This window comes from Heteronotia binoei, chromosome 2 (genome assembly GCF_032191835.1).
Source record: "Heteronotia binoei isolate CCM8104 ecotype False Entrance Well chromosome 2, APGP_CSIRO_Hbin_v1, whole genome shotgun sequence".
Taxonomy (NCBI): domain Eukaryota; kingdom Metazoa; phylum Chordata; class Lepidosauria; order Squamata; family Gekkonidae; genus Heteronotia; species Heteronotia binoei.
Genome location: NC_083224.1, coordinates 90,307,648 through 90,328,785, shown reverse-complemented (window position 1 = coordinate 90,328,785; position 21,138 = coordinate 90,307,648). Strand labels below are relative to the sequence as shown.

General features: G+C 42.7%; 2 protein-coding genes across 5 annotated transcripts in view; one reads left to right on the top strand and one right to left on the bottom strand.

Annotated features, from left to right (window-relative positions):
• PSRC1 (proline and serine rich coiled-coil 1) overlaps positions 1 to 6,997 on the top strand; it is a 30,776-nt gene extending 23,779 nt beyond the window's left edge. Inside the window, exons 7-8 of the mRNA XM_060231584.1 lie at positions 5,273 to 5,360; positions 5,952 to 6,997. Coding sequence (XP_060087567.1) covers positions 5,273 to 5,360; positions 5,952 to 5,955 — 92 coding nt within the window. The 3' untranslated portion in view covers positions 5,956 to 6,997. The remainder of the gene's footprint in view (positions 1 to 5,272; positions 5,361 to 5,951) is intronic.
• A 4,320-nt stretch (positions 6,998 to 11,317) lies between these two features.
• Positions 11,318 to 21,138, bottom strand: part of CELSR2 (cadherin EGF LAG seven-pass G-type receptor 2) — a 134,993-nt gene continuing 125,172 nt past the window's right edge. Inside the window, exons 29-35 of one of the 4 annotated variants that reach the window (XM_060231581.1) lie at positions 20,022 to 20,144; positions 19,113 to 19,243; positions 17,550 to 17,638; positions 16,337 to 16,510; positions 14,639 to 14,860; positions 13,425 to 13,668; positions 11,318 to 12,487 (exon numbers count right to left, since the gene is read on the bottom strand). In XM_060231581.1, the coding sequence (XP_060087564.1) occupies positions 12,460 to 12,487; positions 13,425 to 13,668; positions 14,639 to 14,860; positions 16,337 to 16,510; positions 17,550 to 17,638; positions 19,113 to 19,243; positions 20,022 to 20,144 (1,011 nt within the window). In that variant the 3' untranslated portion in view covers positions 11,318 to 12,459. Of the gene's footprint in view, positions 12,488 to 13,424; positions 13,669 to 14,638; positions 14,864 to 16,336; positions 16,511 to 17,549; positions 17,639 to 19,112; positions 19,244 to 20,021; positions 20,145 to 21,138 lie in introns of all 4 variants that reach the window. The other 3 variants (XM_060231580.1, XM_060231582.1, XM_060231583.1) reach the window with 3 other exon arrangements.

The following is a 21,138-nucleotide window of genomic DNA, read 5'->3' as shown; positions in this document are numbered from 1 at the left end:
AGAAGTACATAGCAAACAAATGGATTATAAATTTTTATGGAATAAATCTTTGGGTGAAGAATCTTTTTCTTTGGCTAAAGAAAAGAAAGGGAGTTATTTTTTTATATTAAAAAAGAATTGGAGCCAAAGTTGATTTTTAAAGATAGTGAAGGTAGATATGTTGCAGTGGAGGTGTTGATGAATGAGAAAAAAACATTGTTACTGGGACTCTATGACCCAAATGGGGCAAAGGATGCTTTTTAAAAAGATGTTAAGCAACAACTAGTAAGTAAGAATCTGTCATTGAGCAAGCAGAAAGAATTACAAAGCTTAACTGGATGTGAAGTTACCTCAAAAGTAAAATATTTAGGTGTAGAGGTTACAATGAGAAATATTGATTTGTATAAAAATAACTACGAAAAGCTTTGGCGTAAAATTGAAGAAGATATGTTAAAATGGAACAAACTGAATATGTCTATGCTGGGTAGGATCTTCTGCAATCAAAATGAATGTTCTACCAAGAATGATGTTTCTTTTCCAAACAATTCCAATAGTGAAAGACAATGAACAATTTAATTTTTGACAAAAAAAAGATCTCAGAATTTGTATGGGTGGGTAAAAAACCAAGAATCAAAACGAAAATTCTGACAGATGCGAAAGAAAGGGGTGGTTTCCAATTGCCTGACTTTAAGTTATATCATGATGAAGTTTGTTTGGTTTGGATTAAGGACTGGATAACTTTGCTTAATAGAAAATTACTGGCATTAGAGGGCCATGGAAATATTTTTGGTTGGCATGCCTATATATATTATGGAGAGGAGAAGATGGATGGATTTTTCTCACATCATTATATAAGAAGAAACTTGTTGAATACTTGGAAAAAATATAACAAATATGGTGACGAGAGAAAACCACTATGGATTGTGCCAACAGAAGTTATAAAGTTGTCTTCAGATCCACAGGAAGATAAATGGCTATCATATAAACAACTGCTAAAAATACAGGGAGGCAAGGTGGAACTAAAACCGGTAGAAGAATTGCAGGATAAATGTAATTGGTATCAATTGTGACAAATTAAAAGCTTGGTGGAGCATGATATTAGAAATACAGGGATAAGGCAAGATAAAACAGAACTGAAAAAAATGCTGTTGGGCGAGGATGAAAAATTGATTTTGAGGATGTATAAGTTACTATTGAAATGGTGTATAGAAGATGTACTGAAACCTCAAATGATAAAATGGGCAATAAATATGAATAAAGAAATACAAATGGAGACATGGGAACACCTATGGAAGAACTCTATGAAAATATTGACGTGTTACAATATAAAAGAGAATTGTTTGAAAATGCTGTATAGGTGGTACATGACACCTAAGAAATTAGCAAAAATGAATAACCAAGTATCAGACAGGCGTTGGAAGTGCAAAAAACATGAAAGTTCTTTCTACCATATGTGGTGAACTTGTGAAAAAGCGAAGCAATTTTGGCAAATGATTCAACAAGAAATTTCGAAAATCTTGAGTTATAACATCAAGAGATCTTTTTGGTGGGATTACAAATGGAAAGTTTTCCAAAGCGAGATAGAACATTGGTGTGGCAGTTGCTTTCAGCTGCGGGGACATTATATGCGCAAATGTGGAAGCAAAATAAAATACCAGAGAAATGGGACTGAATCTTAAAAGTACTACACTGGAGTGAAATGGATAAGCTTACTAGAATCTTGAAAGACTGTAATTCAGAAAAATTTAAAGATGACTGGGAGAAATTTCAAAAATATATTGAAAAACAGTGGAAAGTGAAGAGACACTTAGTGATTTTTGATAACATTGACTGAATTTTTTACTGAGAAGATAAAGCTGCAAATATAGACTTTTGTTTTAATATGTAATTTAACAGAAGGTTAGATTATGAGATAAATAGAGGGTTAATTATAATAATTATTATTACATAGTCTTGGTTCATCTTGTGTTAAGGTAATTGTAATTTTTAGTGAAGATTCTATAATTGTGAATTTTACCTTTATTTTCTTTTTTAATTGTTTTGAACACTGGCGGAGGTCATGAAAAAGAGGAGGTGGGGGGAGGAGGGAATTTTGTAGTGTATTGGTTAATGCCTTTAAGTATATGTTTGATGAATACTTTTCAATATATTGCAAAACAATAAAAATGGTTTTTACAAAAGTCCTGGTTAACATCAAAATTAATGTTAAATGGATTTCTTACCCACTCACTTAATGCCACTTCCTCTGTTGCTAAAGGACGTCCTAGTGGTGGGTTGGCATGTTTAATTTCTACCTCATTAAAGTGTGATGTTACACCTCTTCCTTCTCTAACATTTAGCAATGGCATATCTTTTGATATTTAAGGAGCAAGTTATTTTGATAGTGAATGTATACATTCCCCCTTACTCTTCATCTTTTGCCTATGAGAACTGTTGGTTAGATTTGGATGATTATATTTGTGAATTTGAAGATAAATATCCTAAGCCACAATTAATTCTACTAGGTCATTTTAATGCCAGTACTGGCAATAGTTCTGATGGTGGTTCTTTTAATGGTGAAAGGAATATGAAAGATCATATACTAAATAAACATGGAACAAATTTTAACCGATTGATAAGCTAGGCGTCATGATACTGAATGGGAACTTTGATGGTGATAAATATGATGAATTTAATTATTTTAGCTGTAAGGGCACTAGTGTAATTGATTACTTAATAATTTCTCCATCTTTCCGTAGTAAAATATTACATTTTGAAGTAGGGTCGCTCCCTGAGAGCAATGCCCTTTTAGGTTAGTTAGGCTGAAAGTCTGCGGATAGACTGAAATCACAGCGTAGACCAAAGCAGGAGGGAATAATGACAGTCCTCTCTGCAAAGCAGCCATTTTCTCTAGGGGAACTGATTTCTGCCATCTGGAGAGCAGTTGTAATTCTGAATGATCTCCAGCCTTCTCCTGGAGAGTGGCAACAATAGTTCCCCAGGAGGAAGTGGATGAACTGGAGGGTGGAGTCTATGGCATTGTACCTGTCTGAAGTCCCACCCCTCCTCTCCAGGCTCCACCCCTCAAATCTCCAGGAATCTCCCAACTTGGAGTTGGCAACCCTATCTCTTTCCCAGCCAACCATCAACTATGGAAGGAATGCACTCCCTGAATTTTGGGTTTCTAGATCCAGGGGTGTGGGCTGGGCATTGATGAGTCTGTCAAGACACATGTTCAACTGTCTGCAGTCTCTGTTAACTGATTTTCACCTCAGAACAGAGCTCCACGGAGGACCAATCAGAGAGTGCAGTGTGCAAGCAGGCAGCAGCCTGTCAGGCACATGGCAAAGCTTTTCTCTTTTGCAAAAACATATTTTACTCCTTTTTTACCCCCTTAGGGTAAATCCCTTAAGTGGGTGCTTATGTCATGGAAGGAATGCACTCCCTGAATTTTGGGTTTCTAGATCCAGGGATTTGGGCTGGGCATTGATGAATTCAATTCCAGCGGAAGCTGGGTTCAGGTAGCCGGCTCAAGGTTGACTCAGCCTTCCATCCTTCCAAGGTCGATAAAATGAGTACCCAGCTTGCTGGGGGAAAGCTTGCTGGGGGAAAGTACCCAGCTTGCTGGGGGAAGGCAATGGCAAACCACCCCGTAAAAAAGTCTGTTGTGAAAACGTCATGATGTGATGTCACTCTAGAGTCGGAAATGACTGGTGCTTGCACAGGAAACTACCTTTACATTTATACATACACACACACACGGACCATTATAGTTAATGGTCCCCATAGATATAATAATCAATTCAGGGGTATCTGGGGTTCTGGGGGAGTTGTTTTTTGAGGTAGAGGCACCAAATATGCAGCATAGCTGTTGGTGCCTCTCCTACCCACTCCCCTCCAAAATCTTTAAAAGTCTGGATCAGAGGGTCCAGTTCTATGGACCTTCAAAGAAGATGCCCCCATCCTCCATTGCTTTAAGTGGAGGGGAAAAAGCATTTAAAGGGATTACTGTACCTTTCAATGCCTTCTCCAAGCCATGTGACTCTGCAGTGACTGAACTCCGAAGATGCTTAAAGGACTCGCAATCCCTTTAAACACCAAGCAGTAAGTTCACCCAGAAGGTGTTTAAAGGCCCTTTGTTTTTGGGGTCCACTCACAGTGGAGTCGTATGACTTGGAGAAAGCATTTAAAGGGACCATGATCCTTTTAAATGCGCTTTAGGTTTGATTATCTGGCAGCCCTCAAAATCCCAAATATTTTGGGGACATGGTCCTTTTGGATAGCCTAACACCACCCCAAATCTGTATCCAGCTGAAACAGTATCCCAAAAATACTGAATATCCAAAAATTTCTCCCCTCAGCAGAATTAGTGTTTCTTGCAGATAAGGTATTTTCTGGAATTTTTTTCAGCTCAGATTTAGCCAAATGCATCCTCCTAGAGCTGGGACATATTCAATAAGTGCAAATAGACGAAGGAAGGAAATTATTTTTCCAAGCTCTGGTTTTCAAAGTTCTAGAAAGTTTGCTCAAAAGAACAATAAATATATTCTTTGAGGTCACTGAGGACAAGCCAACCAGGGAATGGATCTAAATTCTACAAGGAAGCATTTGTATTAAATATCTGCAGCACATTTCCCCTCACTTTTAACAAGGAATCAAACAAATGTAACCCAAATCATAGCAGAGTCTTGAATACTGATTTTTATGTAGTTTTGATGAAGATCTTCAGGAATGGTTTACTGTTAAATTTTGTTTGCTACTTTTTGACTGACAGGTGAACACTGAGTTTCTCTCAGCAACTGGGATGATCTTTGTTATGGTCCAAGAGGCAACAAGCATGATTGGCATGAGAACTCATTCTGCTCCAGGAATTCACATCATAATGCATGACCTTTCCCCCTAAATAACAGTGAACATTTTTTTAAAAGCTGATCTTCACAGAAGAGTCAAGCAGTGTGCTAGCTAGGCTGTATACACAATATAGAGTTAGCTTTTTAAAAAATGCGTAACTGTCTTGCAGATTTTTTGGAGACAAATTATATATCGCCTGAACTTGAATCCTGCCAGCAAACATACAAGAGGCTATCTTGAAAAGAAGCATGTTGATTTCTTCTAGGTGGTGCTATGGATCCTTGCTTTCATTTAGCAACATGCTGGTCTTTACTGGATTCATTTGCTAACTTCCCCTTGGTCCTAGAGCAGACATTACAGGCAGGTCACAGTGAAAGACACTGGAATGCTTCTTAGTGTCAGCTAAGTGAAATATATCATGATTTCAAGTTTTACTTTTCTCCCTTATCTTTCCTTTCTAAAGCTTCTACATGTCAGCAGACACTCCCTTCTGATACCTTTCAGAGCAGCAGGTCACAGCTGCCCAAGAAGGCAGTCTCCAGCTCTTCACGGTGAGGTTTTGTCTTTTCTTCTGCTTTCAAGCTGGGGGGTGGGGATAAGAGTCCCAACAGCACTGATTTTATGGATGCAGGTTCAGTGCTCATTTGGTATGCTGGAGGTGAAAACTGAAGCCAGTAGGAACACAGTAGGAAGCCAGTGTGCATCCTCTCCTGTTCAGCCAGCCTGGCAAAGATGCTGCCTCCAAAGACTGGCTGTAGGGATTACCTGGCTGTGAACTTCATATGTGCAATTCACTCAATTGAAAGGCAGTGCCATTTTACATATCTGCCATTCTTTTTATTTTTAAAAAATAAAACCTTGTTATCAGCCCTAGCGTGTCTAATGGGATTAGTGGGCTCACTTGGCATTAAAGGGGCTTGGAGTATAAATGTTACAGATTGCACAGTGCTTACATAATACGGAAGAAAGGAACAAGTCAAGGCGACAACGTAAACCAGTAGACTCCCTAAATAGCTTGGTACTATGAACTACATAGATGTCTAAAATTTATTTAAATTGGTTCCTGATATAAGTAAAATGCCGCAAATACATTGAATTAAGCATTTGTGAGGCTATCCTAAAGGTCCTCTCTTTCCTAGAAGGTAACTATGTTGGACATCACTAAAATCCTTGGAGACAGGAATGTCTGATGGTCCCAAACTTCTTCATGAAGATGGAATCAAGCCACATGTCTAGCCTCAGCTGGAGGCTTCATAAGAAGCTCTCATTACTACTTCAGCGAGGCCACTCATCTGTGGAGCTTCCACTGTGGCTCTCCTCTACCCTGATCACACCTGTTGCTGTTATGCAAAACCAAAAAGTTAGCCTTGTGACAAACAGATGTGGACCAGGAGGCATTAAGCAGTGCTGACTGTTGCTCTACCACAGCTTCCCTGAACTAATTATTCTTTTGTCTTTATATTTTATTATGTCTTTTCAAAGGATGTTCAGATTACAGTGCACATTATCTAAGATGTAGAGATTTCACTTGATTATTAATAAAACGTTGTGCTAGCTTGTGGGAAAGGGTTGTTGAATATAGGAGACTAAAGCCCTCCTATATCCCAGATCTGATCCTAAGTTGGGTGGCAGGAAATGACATAGGTACTAAAAGCTCACAGCTGAATATGTTCCTCTTCTTTAACTCATTCTTTTACAAAGGAACTGGGGCTAGATATAAAACTCTTTCGTAGAGGGCTCTGCAGTTCATTCATTTCTCAATGGACATGGTTGTTTCCCTTGGCAATGTTTATGTGACAATCATTTTCCGAATCAAGGACATTGCAGTTTGTTCTGCAGTCTGTAAACAGGAATAGACATTTGTTTTGAATGGTCTGTGATACTATCTGCCTTCCAAACGTAGAAATCAGCAGTATTTGATCCTCAGTGTCTCTACTGAAGCATTTAAGCTAGTGTTTGTAAAAGAATGTGCAAGTGGTTCTTGGAATGTATTAAAACTCAAAGGAATCCGAAGAAGCAAGCAGGAATAGAGATACTGGCTGAAGCTATATTCAGTGTCATTTGCCTTTCTGTATACCTTGCCTGAGTTGAAGGGAACGATCTTTATGCTACTGCTGATTCAATGTTGTGTGCTGTACCTTTTAAAAAATATGCCTTTTTTCTAATAAAACAAATATTGTTATAATAAGGCCTGTAATAATCTACTGAAAGTCTGTTTAGATAGTGGTGCAAGTTGAAAAGTTATCTCCTCTGTCAAACAGCACTTAGTGAGAGAACATATACCTTATTCCATCCTAAGCAGCAGCTGAACCTACTCCTGCCCATTAGCTTTACTGGTGGAAGAGGTTTCTGCAACATCAGAACACCAAAGAAAGGTGCCAACAGGGTGGACTTCTGGAACACAAACCCAAAATCTACAAGACTGTAAATCAGTGGAAGCCCTCAGCAGAATTAGTGTTTCTAGCAGATCTCCTATGGCATACTGAACTAATCCTATCTGCAGTGGACTCCTCCATTTCAGAGTGCTTAGGAATTTCTTGTAACTAAGCGCTGTTTGTGCTGGGCTATGGACTCTGTTAGTTAATCCCTCTTGCAGTAGTTTACACTTGCCACACTTTACTCTTGCAAGACATGTCCAGGGAATCAGCTTTCTTTTTAGCAACTCTCTCCTTCCCCATACCCAGCCATCTCTCAAAACTGCTACATGAATGTGGGGGTTTCAATTTTTTTGCTAGCTTTACTGTAATCTGGTTACTTAGTTCAGTATGCCTTCCCTCAGGCAATTGTGTTTAGCACAAGATATGGACACAGTACTGAAATGGAGCCACCTGAACAGAACTATGGTTTTTATTATTTAGTGTCGCCAGGAGGGGGGTGGGGTAAACCCTACAGTTATTTACGTTAATAATTCTATCTGTACACTTCAACTATTAGTACCAAGGAGAGAGCCAGCATTATATCAATATCTTCTATCAAAACATAAGCCTGTACAGGAATAGTTGCCAGCTCTCTTTCCTCATACTGTGCCCCTTCCCTCTCCTGGGTAGCTGATGTAGGACAGCTGGTATTCTCAGAAATGGTAAGAGTGCTCTCTTTTCTGGCAGGGCTCCTGTACTTCTCACAGCTGCTTGCCAGGTAGACATTAAACAGGTTTGGCTTTCCCTAGCCTGCTGAAATTCTTTGTCGTGTAGCAACTCCAGGCATTGGAGTGCTGTTGTGGAAAAGGAGGTCATTCCATGTGGCTGTGGCTTAGTTTCTACTGTAAATAACCTTGTTAGTTATTGCAGAAGATGTTGATGGAAGAACCACCGGCTTTGAAGCTGCAGTTAGCAGACTGTGGCCCTGGGACTACAATGAGAGAAGCACAGATTTAGACACTGACTCATCCTTCCATCCTTCCGAGGTTGGTAAAATAAGTACCCAGCTTGCTGGGGGAAAGTGTAGATGACTGGGGAAGGCAATGGCAAACCACCCTGTAAAAAGTCTGCCGTGAAAGCAACGTCACCGCAGAGTTGAAAACGACTGGTGCTTGCACAGGGGACTACCTTTATCTTTAGTTATTCATTACCTTTGCAGTAAGAGCATAAACAAAGTTTGCTGCTGCATTCCACAGCAGCTGCTAATGAACACACTCTAAACCCAATATACTGTTTTGTGCATCAGTTGTTGTCTCATCCTCTTCTAGATGTTGCATGGTATCTTCGCGTACCCCACACACTTGTCAGACAGTTGTCAGGTTTTGATGATAGACAAGGTGTAGGCATGCTTCAGGTGCTACTGAAGTGTGTATCTCCCCCCCCCCCCAAAAAAAACCCCTCTTCTTATATATTCCAGTCCCTCCTTTGGATGGCACAATTTTGGATAGACACTCTCCAGTTAATATATATATATATATATATTTAAAAAATTACAAATAAATTAAAACGCAGACATGCCTATCACATCTTCTCCAAGGTGAGATAGCCAGCAGGTGAATTGTGTCTTCTCTCCATGGTAGCACATGGGTTCAAAAAGGCTAAGTGATAACAGTGACACGATGAAGCAGAAGCGAAGTTATTTCATGAAGCCAGTCTCCTCCCAACCAGTGACATGTTTTTTAGGTTTAATACTATCCTGACAATTTATCCTTGGTCACTAATTGAGGGCAATTCCCACCCGCTCCAGTTCTGTCCTATTTTGGGCAAAGTCAAAGATCCCCCCCGCCGCCAAAGTCATGACAGAAGAGCTCAGTGACTCAGAATCCTTTGGGCTACTACTGCAGTCTCCCAATGAGAAAACATCTTGCATAGGACATTGGTATCACAGGCTAGTTTGTACACTTGGCTTAGGACCTATATGATAGAAAGTGGCAAGTCAGGTTTTGAGGTATTGTTAGGGATTGGAGATAGAGCAATTGGCCAAGGTCTTTTTCTGGCACAGCTCCTATACTTTTAACAGTTTTGTGACAGACAAGTACCACAAGTGAAACTTTTCTCAGCATGTACCTGAAATGATCAGAAAGGCTTCAGCTGCTGGCTGTTTGCCTATTGTGCTGCCCCAACAGGGGAAAACATTGGCAAATGCTGGCCAGAGAATGACAGCCTAGGGGAAGGGGTCCTTTATGGAAGACATTTGTACAGTAGCCATTAATTCTGTCTGCCATCTTTCAGAGCAGATTCTTGGGTTTCCACTGATAGCATATTTCACAACAGGGAGATTTGATATGTTACTTACTCCCACTCAGCGAGCTGGCAATGGGAAGTTTGAGGGAGGGAAGCTTCCCTGCCTGCTTTCATCCAAGACAATTTCTCTGCTGCATCTCTTTATATCATGTGAGTAGACCTAATCAAAATATGTAGTGTTTCTTTTCCCCTAGAAGTTTTGATGAACTCAATAGGGCCAATAGTCTCTACAGGCTGAGACATAAATATTTTCACACATGCCCTGACTGGGATAGCCCAGGCAAGCCAATCTCATCAGATCTCAGATGAATATATATATTCATTCTCACCTATGAGGCTTCTTAGGGAGGACATGGCTTACTTGTGTGAGGACCCAAAGCATGGGCTTGTCTTTTAATGCTGCAGTATTATGGTAAGCAGCCTGCCAGGAGAGCAGAGGAAGTGCAAATATAATTGCTTAGCAGGACTTTTGATTTCCGGATACTTCTCCATTCTCCTTGGGTTTACAGAACAACTTCCATGGAACATGGTCAAGGCAACAACCCCTAGCTAGAATTCAATTGCTGCTCCTGCTGCACTAGGAAAAACATCTCCTTCATTCTTTGATATAGGCTTGAGCTAAACTGCTCATTCAGTACAGTTTGATGGAAACAAAAATGCATCAGATCAATTAATCTACATAAGAAGCTGTGTTGGATCTGTCTGCTTAACCTTATGGTTCACACATACAGTGGCTGCTACAAAAGTGCCAGGCTGACATGACACATTTAAAAGCATCACATCCTATTACATTAAAAGACTCCAAGAAAGGACTAGGAATTGGCAAGGAGGCTCCAAAAGGCTGGACGGCAATGGCCAAGATTTCTGAAGGTGATGAGAGGAGATGCCTTGTTTTGAGACCCCCCCATCCTTGGCTAAGTCAGGCCATGAAGATAGTCAAAGTCCTGATTAGCCCCTCCTTGTGCAAACCCTGGCTAAGTCGGTAAAGCATGACAGAGTCTAGCAAGGCTTGATACAGCTACAAAGCTAAAAGTTATAACCTGGACGGCTTTTCATCCCTTTAAATTAGAATATCCTTCAGCAGTGGTCAAATAAAAAATTACATCAAAATAAACAGCACCTTTACCCCTCCCCAAGCTTCCCCCCTCTTTCCCCACGCCCTTATCAGAAAAATCTCTTTCCCAGGAACATTATAAAAAACTTTCCAAAAGGACCCAGCATGAAAATCCCCCTGATGAACAGGCATCTGGCTTGGCTGAGTGTAGAAAAAAATGAAGGCTTCTGAGGCAGAAAGGCAGCGCCCCACTGGCATGCGAGCCGGGCGCTATCAGGAGACATGAAGGCAGCATCTGTGCTCCAGCCCAGCAGCACAGGGAGCAGGTGCCAACTGGTCAAGAGGACTTTTTTTCTTTTTGTCATTTTCTATTAAAATAATTGCAGCATGGAGAGAGGACTCAACAGGCCACTCCCACAATGCTCAGAACACTGTGAGATGCCTCTCAAGAGCAGTCCCAATGGGCGGTGTCACTGAATTGGCAGGCTGAACTTGGAGAGGTGGATGCCACAACCACATGGTTAAAAAAAACTTAAGTTTTTGTGATGCAGGGAGCACTTCCACTGATGCCAGTATCCTATATCAGGCTCTAACCTTGCTCAAGAGTTGTCCCACAGAGTTTTGTGGCATCACTGTTCCATCTTGAGTACCAAGTCTGAGGTGAGCAACTTGCCAGAGAAGGGATGAGATTCTCAGCTAATGCAGACTGGTGGAGTTGATGGGTGCATGCAGCATTCTGGGGGACTGGCTCTGGTTTTTGTTATAAACCTCACCGCTTCTTTAAGCAACATAATAAAAAAACACTTTTATTTTCCTTGGGCCAGAACAAAACAGATGGCATTGAGTGCTGTCCTGTGGGGAGAACGCAAGTACTTACATGGAAAGTTATTTGGATGAGAAAGTTTCTTTCCCTGATAGTCAACCTTTCTCAGTTCTGCAGATCCTTGGCATAGCAAAGCCAGATTTCAGGGGGTACCCTTCTCTCCTATGTGCCAAGCAGATGGATACTGATTTGCCCACTGTGTTAACATCCATCAATCACTCCTAGAGGCATGTTAAACTCCCATGCAACAGGATGGTAGAAAACCACACATGATAGTCCAACACATACTGCAGAGAAAGCCAAGGGCTATCTTCTGGGATTGTGCAGGTGAGGCCTTCAGAGAGCTTGGCTTTAATGCAGAGTCTGCCTGTAGTGCCTACACAGTGCTGCTGTGTTCTCAGGCCTTAATCCAAAGTTCCCAAGTCCTTGGAGAAAGTCAGAGCTGTGTCCTGTCCCTCCAGAAATTGTGCCCCATTTTTTATTTGCCACATCAGGCTAAAAGCTACAATGTTCTATGCCCCCTCGTGGCATCTGTCTTCAAGCACCCTGACCCCTACTCAGCCCTATTGTCAGATATGCAAACATCTGCGCAGTAAAGCATTTCCAGGGGCCTGGGCATGTGGTTGCTGCTGAGGCTCCCCTGCCCAACTGGATAGATAAGAAAAATATTCCAGACTTGCAACAGTTTCAGACTGGGGAACAAAGCGTGAAAATCCCTGAAGACTTGGAGGTGGTCAAGTTTGTGTTTCGGTCCATTTTACAATGATTCAAAGTGCATCTGTTCAAGTAGGTCTGTCTCCTGGGACCTGCCATTGCCCTGGTGCCAGGGTGGCAAGTCAGTTTCATTTGGCACTACATACAGTGGGTCCGGCTGCCCAGACCATGCAGGGCTGGGCTGAAGGAGACAACATTCCTCGCTGCGGTTTGAGAGCAATCCTGGCTCTCGGACTGGCCAATGCACGAGAGAGTTTGGTGCTTGTGGCGTCAGATTGAGGTTTCATCACTCCTGCTCAGTGATCAAACATAAAGCGAGACGGGAAGGGGGGAAACACAAACACATGAGCATGTTCATGAGCAGGTTTGGGCAAAGCACCCCCCTTGGGGCTTGTGTGTTAATGGAGAAAATTAAAAAACAGAAATCTAGGTGAATGAAGAGAGAGGTGAGAGAACGAGAGACAGAGAAGGGAGGAGAGGAGAGGAGGAGGAGAGGGTGTGTTAGTGCCAGAAAGCTGAGGAAGAAGTTAGAATAGGACAGTGTTACCTCATTCCCACTCCATCCCAGATAGTACATGATACTAGTACATTATCCTACCCTATTCTATAAATGCTGTAGCATTTATCAGTAATTCATGAAAAGTCTTAGCCTCTGGGTAACAGAGAGCAATCCTAAGCAGGTCTACTCAGGATCTTATTCAGGTCTACTTAACAAGACTTATTCCCAGGAAAGGTTCTTAGGATGCTACTGACAGCCTCTGTCCAGATGAAATGAAATTTTAGATATTTAAAGAAATGCTGCTCTAGCATTTGAATGCAACCCTGAGACGCATTCTCACACTATCCCTCTAGCAGTAGAGGGAGAACTGGTAACCACCTACAGGCCTCACTCGGCCCCACAGAGACAAGAAAGGGGGAGCCAGGCACAGCCTGATTTTGATGGTGGCTATCAAGCTCTCCAAGTTCTACACCAAATCAGTCTGTGGGGATACTGAAATAGCCATTTATCTTCCTGGCCACAAGACTGTTAAGAGTCTAATCCAAATATGCAAGAACTGATGATGAAGAAGGCAGTCTAGCAAGCACTAGTGAAAATACCGCCCCTCCAGCCCATGATCAGAAGAAATGCAAGGATTTAGTACAACCTAGGTAGGCTCTAAGGACCTGTAAACAGTGAAAGAGAGAAAAAGAGAAGCATTTGTTTTCAAGAGGCAGAGCTGGGGGAGGGAAGTCAAGTTCTAGAACAGAAAGATTTGAGATCCTGGGCCTATTGTGTGAACAAGAGAACTCCCTTGAGGCAGGTGGCTCACACTTCTGGGCTGTTGAATACAGTCCATCAGACTGAAGACTCGATCATACTCACTCGGAGCCTGAGGAGTCCTCGTCCACTGTGCCAGTCTTTATGCTCATGGCAATGGGTGTAAGGCCATTGAGCTGCTCTTGGAGTGTCTGGCGAGGTCGTGGTGCCCCTCCCCCACGACTGCCATCACTGCCCGAAGAGCCATGTGAAGAAACCATCCCTGAGTGGCAGCTGGACAGCTTGTTGTGGATACGCTGAATGCTGTTCTTCTCACTGATGGGTGGCAGGCACTTCTTCTTCAAGATGCCTGAGGAAGAATAGTCAGAGTTAGGGAGAACATTTCCAGGAGGTACTAAAGCAAGCTTGCCTCTTCATCTCCCCAATGAACCACTACTTTCTCCTCAGAAGGTACACAGCCCATCGCTAATATCAATGGAATCACTGAGATGGGGGACTGATAATTTTGCTTGGTAACACTGAAAACGGAGGCCTTGTCCCTGCGTTTTTCTCAGACAGAATGTGTGTGAAACAAGGATTGTTTATCACAGTTTGAGGTATTTCAGTCAGTGGGTGAGTAACTCGCCATTCTTGCTGGGCCCAGTATGCTTTACATCAGAAGAAAATCAAGATTCTGACTCAAGAAAAGCTAAGAGGATATAAGTTAAGGAAACTTAGTAAGTATTATGCAAGCAGTAAGGAGCTATGTAGTGCACTGAAGCCCTACCTCATAATAACTCCTTAAGATTTTACTTTGCAGTAGTGACATGCTTTGGTCTTATGTTCATGGGAATAATAGCTAGAAACATGCTCAACTGACAGTATTATCCTTGGAGACCTTAAGTGGGATAGGAAGGCAGCACAGAAATGTTTAAAATAAAATACTAAATATGTAGAATTACTTCTATCTAAGCCTGCCGATTTTAACAGGCTTGGACTGGTAGCAGTTCATGGGATGAGACACAGAGAAGCTTCCACCACTGTGCATTGCTGAACAGAAGGGGAAAGTGATGCCTCCACCAGCAGGCAACAGGAGGCAGCAACAGAGCTGACAGTTTCTGAGAGCCTAGAAAAACCCAGGGCAGCAAGTGACACCATAGGGCTATTCCTGATCCCCACCCCCAGGCTGGCTTAGACTGGAGTAACTCTGCATAAGGTTGTAGTGAGAGTCAGGATGCTGAATTCTGCATCCATTACTAACCACTTGTGCAGGATACCAAATAGAATAGCTTCTTTTCCTTTCTAAGACTGCACAGTGTTCCACAGTCGAATCTCTTTACCTTTCTGGGGCTGAGCAGTAGAGTGAGGCAGTGAGCTCAAGATGCTCTCCCTGGTCTGTGTCTCCCCATTCTCTCTGGGTGCTTCCTCTGCCTGCCCCAGCCAGTTATTCTTGCCAATTGGCTCCACGCGCAGCTTCTCTGACCCAGCATGCCCATCACTCTCACTAGCAGTGGTCACAAAGTCTCCTGGCCAGTAAGGGTTGCCAGGACCAGAAAGGTTGTCTGCTGGGAAGAAAGGAGAGAAGAGCACAGGCATGAACCCTTGGCCAGGCTCCATTCTCCCTGCCATCTATGATATGTGAAGATTATGCTCAGTCATGCTCAGCCAAGTCGCACTAAAACAGGGAACCTAGTCAAGGGAAAGAAATGTATGCCAAAATGCATGAGATGCAGGCCCAGAGAAAGTTACACGACTGAGGAAAAGTTGGAAAGGGTCTTTTCTCAGCTCCCTGATTCTGAAATCCCTACAGGACACATGAGTAAGGTCAAATCCAGTATCTTGCTGAAATATTATGGCTGCTTTAGAATTGAACAAAATTCTTTTGTCAATCAGCTGTACAGTGGGCAGGGTTTTAATGGTTCAAGACATAGGACATTTAGGCAGTGGGGCCAGGGAGGATGCAGTAGTCCTGGCCCCCTGGTCCTGTCCCTGGCCACACACTGGGCAGCAGTTAGGTTCTGAAAGGGCCACATAGCCCCACCTGATCCCAGTCAGGGTTGTAAGGCTGACCCCATCCCAAATCAACTGCCAGTTGTGGGAGTTCTTGCTGGCACTCTGAAACTGTTCTCAGGGGTCGTTTTGTAGAAAAATAGGTGGTGGAGCTCATCCAGGGATTGTTATGCAGCTGTACATAGTATTCAATGGACAAGGAGGTGGAACTCTCAGAAGGAGGAGGTGGAATTCTCAGAAAGGTTCAGGAGAAGAAGAAGAATTGCAGATTTATATCCCGCCCTTCTCCCTGAATCAGAGACTCAGAGCGGCTTACAATCTCCTATATCTTCTCCCCTCACAACAAACACCCTGTGAGGTGGGTGGGGCTGAGAGGGCTCTCACAGCAGCTGCCCTTTCAAGGACAACCTCTGCCAGAGCTATGGCTGACCCAAGACCATTCCAGCAGGTGCAAGTGGAGGAGTGGGGAATCAAACCCGGCTCTCCCAGATAAGAGTCCGCACACTTAACCACTACACCAAACTGGCTCTCCTGTGAACTGTGCTCCTGTGAACTCCTACTGAATCTGAAGCCTGGTTGTTATTATGAATCACACCTTTACCTTTTGTACCCCCATCTCCCCACGAGTGGCACTTATTCAGGGTCCAAAGCCCAACTGTGGAGAAAGACTGATATCTAATGTCAGCACTGCAATAAAGGATAAACTAACAGACCAAACCAAGAATAATAACTTCAAAATCTGACTATTCTAAGAAGGAGCTCAGTAAGCTGAAGGTGGGAATTTGGAGCTAGCATGAGCCATCCCACCTTTCCACAATCAGAAGAACTCCATTTTTTTTAGAACTTCATAGAACCATAGAGTTGGAAGGGATCTCCAGGGTCATCTAGTCTAACCCCTGCACAATGCAGGAAATTTAGAAATACCTCCCCCCACACACACCCAGTGACACCTGACCCACACTCAGAAGATAGTTTAAAAACCCTTCCAGGATCCCTGGAAACTTTGCCAAGTCCATTCCAAGAAGTACCTTTTGGAGTGCTGTGTGTTGGCATTTTTTCATTGTTAGGGCATAGCAAGTTCTCCCAGCAGGGCTCTCTGGCAAATTCTTCATCCTCTTCACTGTCTGAGGAGTGAGTAGAAGCGTAGGAGCCACTCTGGTCATCCTCCAAGGAGAGGTCACTGTCTGAGTCCGTGTCATGCTCTGTGGCCAGAAGGAAGAGAAAGGGACTTACTGCTTGTTACAGCACCAGTGCTAATGGAACTGTCAGTGTAGGAACCGTCCTACACTCTTCCTATACACGCACTCATTTGCCAACCCCATCTAAGGGTTTATATCAGACCTCAGCAATTTAAGGTGGATGCCTTGATTCTGGAATATGCATATGGTACCACAGGCCTTTTTTGGTAGAAAAAGCCCAGCAGGAGCTCATTTGCATATTAGGCCACCCCCCTGACACCACCATTGTTATACATAGGGCTTTTGCAGAAAAAGCCCAGCAAGAACTCATTTGCATATTAAGGCACACTCCCTGACACCAATCCAGCTGGAACTGTGTTCCTATGTGTTCCTGCTCAAAAAAAGCCCTGCAGTACCAACCAATTCCTCTTGTTTTTCAAGCATCACAGATCAATGACTAGTTATAGGAAGGAAGGAATTATGTCCTTGCCCCCACTGCTCCCAAGCAAGAGGACTAGAGATATAAGTACAATGCCATCAATCTACTGATAATGCACAACTCTGATCTTTCCTTCCCAGGTGAACCTAGGGAGGCAATGGAGACCCTGAACCAGTTTCTGGGAGAAGGCCTGGGTCATGGGGATGATATCACCTCTCTTCACAGCTACCCTGGCTTTCATTTTGCTCCTTGTGCCAAATACAAAGTGCTGCTGTTGGCTTTTAAAGGCCTAAATGGGCTTGGACCTGTGTACCTGTAGAGCTGCCTCAATCCATACTTCTCTGCCTCTGCCTGGTCTTTGAGGATTAGTATGCCAACTTTGTATGAAGTGAGATTGGTGGGCACACAAGCAAGGGCCTCCTTTGTTGTAGCTCCCAGGCTTTGCACTTTCTTTCCTGGAGACCCAATTGGCTCACTCACTGAAGGTCTTCCAGACATCTATCAAAACTGCTTTTTTCTCAGACAGACTAGGGGGCAGGTCTAAATCTACCCTCCCCTAGTGTGAGTTATTTTATGCAGGGTCTTAATTTGTGGTTTATTTTTATTAGGCTGACTCTCCCTCACCATTGTTTTGATCCTTGGCTTCCAGGAAGAGAGAGTTGGGATCCACAGGCCCAATGTGTAACTGGCTGTTGTTCAAGCCAGACTCCTCTCTGTAAGGCAAAAGGAGAAGAGCTCAATGGAATCCACATCTCAGAACCACCAGGGCACACAGGGATAGGATAGGCCAGGCAGGAAAACTGATATAAATGCTCTGTTTTTCTCAGTAGTGTCCATGGTCAACTCAGAAGCAAGAAAATGTCTTTTCCTGTGTTACATTTGTCAGGATTTCTTTTAAAATTTAAAAAGCAGGCATTGCAGAAACAGAAATATAAGAACCAGAAAGACACACCCTTCTCCATGTTATTGACAAGATTTCTACCAGGCCTAAGTCCTAACCAAGGTTCTCAATGAGACCATCTCTCAGAATGCCTTCAGATGACGATGATTAACCATAGTTAAACTGCAATTTATTGAAGTAATAACAGTTAGTTCAGCAGACAACCAAAAACTAACCAGAGACTACTTCCAAATTTGCCAGGCTGCTGCCAGTGAGAGCCAACTGCAGCAGGAGCAACAACAGAGTAGTGACTCTGTGTCCAGGGTAGAAAGCAGAGCTACAGGGGAGGGACGGTGGCTCAGTGGTAGAGCATCTGCTTGGGAAGCAGAAGGTCCCAGGTTCAATCCCTGGCATCTCCAAAAAAGGGTCCAGGCAAATAGGTGTGAAAAACCTCAGCTTGAGACCCTGGAGAGCCGCTGCCAGTCTGAGAAGACAATACTGACTTTGATGGACCAAGGGTCTGATTCAGTATAAGGCAGCTTCATATGTTCATATGTACAGAATGAACCAGGATTCCTCCAACTGGAAGGGAATCCCAACCAGAGTTACTACAAACCAGAATTTGAAGGCTGGGATATACCTCTGATTAAGACACACAGTTTGTGCCTTTTCTACTAACCCGAGTTAATGGGGTGCCAGCATTCAAAAGTCATATTAAAATGGAGCATGGTGTGATGTCTGAATGCATCCTTATTCTGAATTCTTAATCCAGAATGACCATCATTTGTTCTGTTCTCATGAATGATCAACATTAAGACAATTCCTCAGAGTAACATATTTTGTACATCTGAAATGCTAGTGACTGTATCACCTACTAAAATGCAGCCCCTTTCTCGCATTGCCATTGTGCAATGGCGACAATGACACAGGAACAAGACAGTAGCCAAAAAGAGAGACAACGTAAGACTTCTGCCTATGAGAACACCTGTATCTATTTAATGAGAAGTAAACTCCCCCCCCCCCACACACACACACAAACAACTGAAGACTAAACACTATGTGAGAACAACAGATGACCTCTTCTTTCTGGGCCTTGTGCAGCTATCAGTCACTGATTACATGGAACTTACTTTAGAAGGACACAAACAAAACATCAGGCCCTAGCAGGAGAGGTAGAAGGAGCTGAGTCTTCTTTCTGAGACAGGCCGGCAGGTGGATGTGTCTTAAAGTATGTAGTTTATTGCTGGCTTATTTGATATGTAGAACAAGAGCCTGTACATGCATTGCTTTGCCCTGACTAGCCTTACCTGAGTACAAATGGAATGTAGCTATGCTGACTCTTGCCTGAGCGGACAGTGCTGTGCAAAGATCCTGTGGAGTCTCCAAAGGGTGTGTGGTACAACTGACCATCCACATACGTGTTGTTGCAGTTATAAGCCTGTTAAGGGAGAGCCAATGCACAAAGAGATGAGCACCATTTCCCCTGATACATCTCCTTTCTTCTTAGAAACTGAATTCCAGAATTGGGACATCTTTCTCCACATAATTTTGCAAGGGCCCCTTTCTAAGTCCTGTCAGATTCTCCGCTATTCATCTCGGCTTAACCAGTGTCAGTGGACCCTCTGAGCACTGTTATTTCAGCTCTTCATTATCAAGAGACCAATCCAATATCTGCCATCTTCTCTGGGCTGAAAAAATGCTCTATCCCATGATAGCTGGGAGGCAAAACACAGGTGTGGTACTTTGTACCATGAAAACTTTTGTTACCCCCAGTCCCTACAAAATATGTGAGTAATGCTTGAGCTCATGCCTGAATAGGATTTCCAACAATTTTGGAAGTAGGCTTCTTTGCTCCTTCCTAACAGAAGGAAAACAGATCACACAAAGCATACAAATGTTATAATTTATACAAGTTGCAACACTGTGCTTTTCTCCGCCAATAACTGGGTTGCATTTGTGGGGGTTGCATTTTTGTTGTTTGATTTTTTCAAGAAAAAAGTATGCAACACCTGCACCAACCCTGGCCAAATAAGACCAGGAGAAAAGCCCAAAGGTCCATTTAGACCAGTATTCTCCTTCAGTCGCCAGCCAGATGTCTGTGGGAAGCCTACGAACGGAGTATGGAGGAAACAAATTTCCCTTGCATTCCCCAACAAAAAAACCATTTGCTTCAATTGCCCCTTCCCATTAAGACTGCTGCTTCCTCAAGCACTCACCGCTGTCAAAGTAGATTTGGTGGTGAGTGTAGGGTCAGTGCTGTGCTTCTTGCCACAACTGGACTTGAGGGCTTTCCGCACTTCTTTGCATAAGATAACACAGAGGAGGAAGATTAAGGGTCCCTGTGGAAGAACCAAGGAGGTCATAAGCCTTGAGTTGTGACCTGTTACCAGATTGCATCCAGGAAGCCACAAGGATCTCTTTAAGAGTACCATAATCTCATCTGTACCCCTTGCTTTTTATCTCCCTGCCCGGCTCTGGGGTTGCTGTTTTTTTTCTTCTCACCTTCCTCCCACCCATGACCATATATAATAACACATTCCTTTAAAGACATCCAAAACATATTATCAAAGACTGATCCAGATTGTTTTATCAGGCAGCTGTATGCAAATTCAAACCAATGCAGTCAATTTCTACAGCAAGAGGTTTTGCTATTTTTTTAAAAAAGATGTAACAAACCTTTTTCTACTAGGCAGCATCTTATGGGGAAGGACTACAGAAGTAAAAAAGATGGAACTTGCCACATTGTCACTGGATTCATTAACTCACAGTACCATGAAAAAGAGCCATGTGACACTTAAAATAATAGATTCATTGTATCATAGAATGATAGAGATAGAACTCATTTTATCAGATGCATGAACTGAACCTCACACAGCAGGATATATTCAGAGGAGAAGACAAAAACAGCAACTGTGGGGTTAAAATGCAATCAAGTGGAAATGGTATAGTATATGGGATGTTTTATGACATGCAGCTGAAATTTCTAACTCAATGTGAAATCTAACAGCTTCAAAAATCTCTAAAATTAGTATTGTAGTATAGTATAGGCTAATGAATCCTATAATGGCAGAAGTTTCTCAGATTCACCATCTAGCTGCTGCATTGATCCAATGAGTTCAAACCTCATGATGCTGTTATGACAGCCACAATTTTGAATCAATTTATGCTGACTTCCAGCATGTTGATGTGCAGAACTCAGCCCTGATCAACAATGCTCAAAATCTTTCACATTTGACCTGAAATCTCAGTCTATGAGTCCAACTGAGATTGGGGTAAACTATAAAGAAGGGAAATAATAATCATCTAATGTTTACTAGAGTATTTAGCAATAGA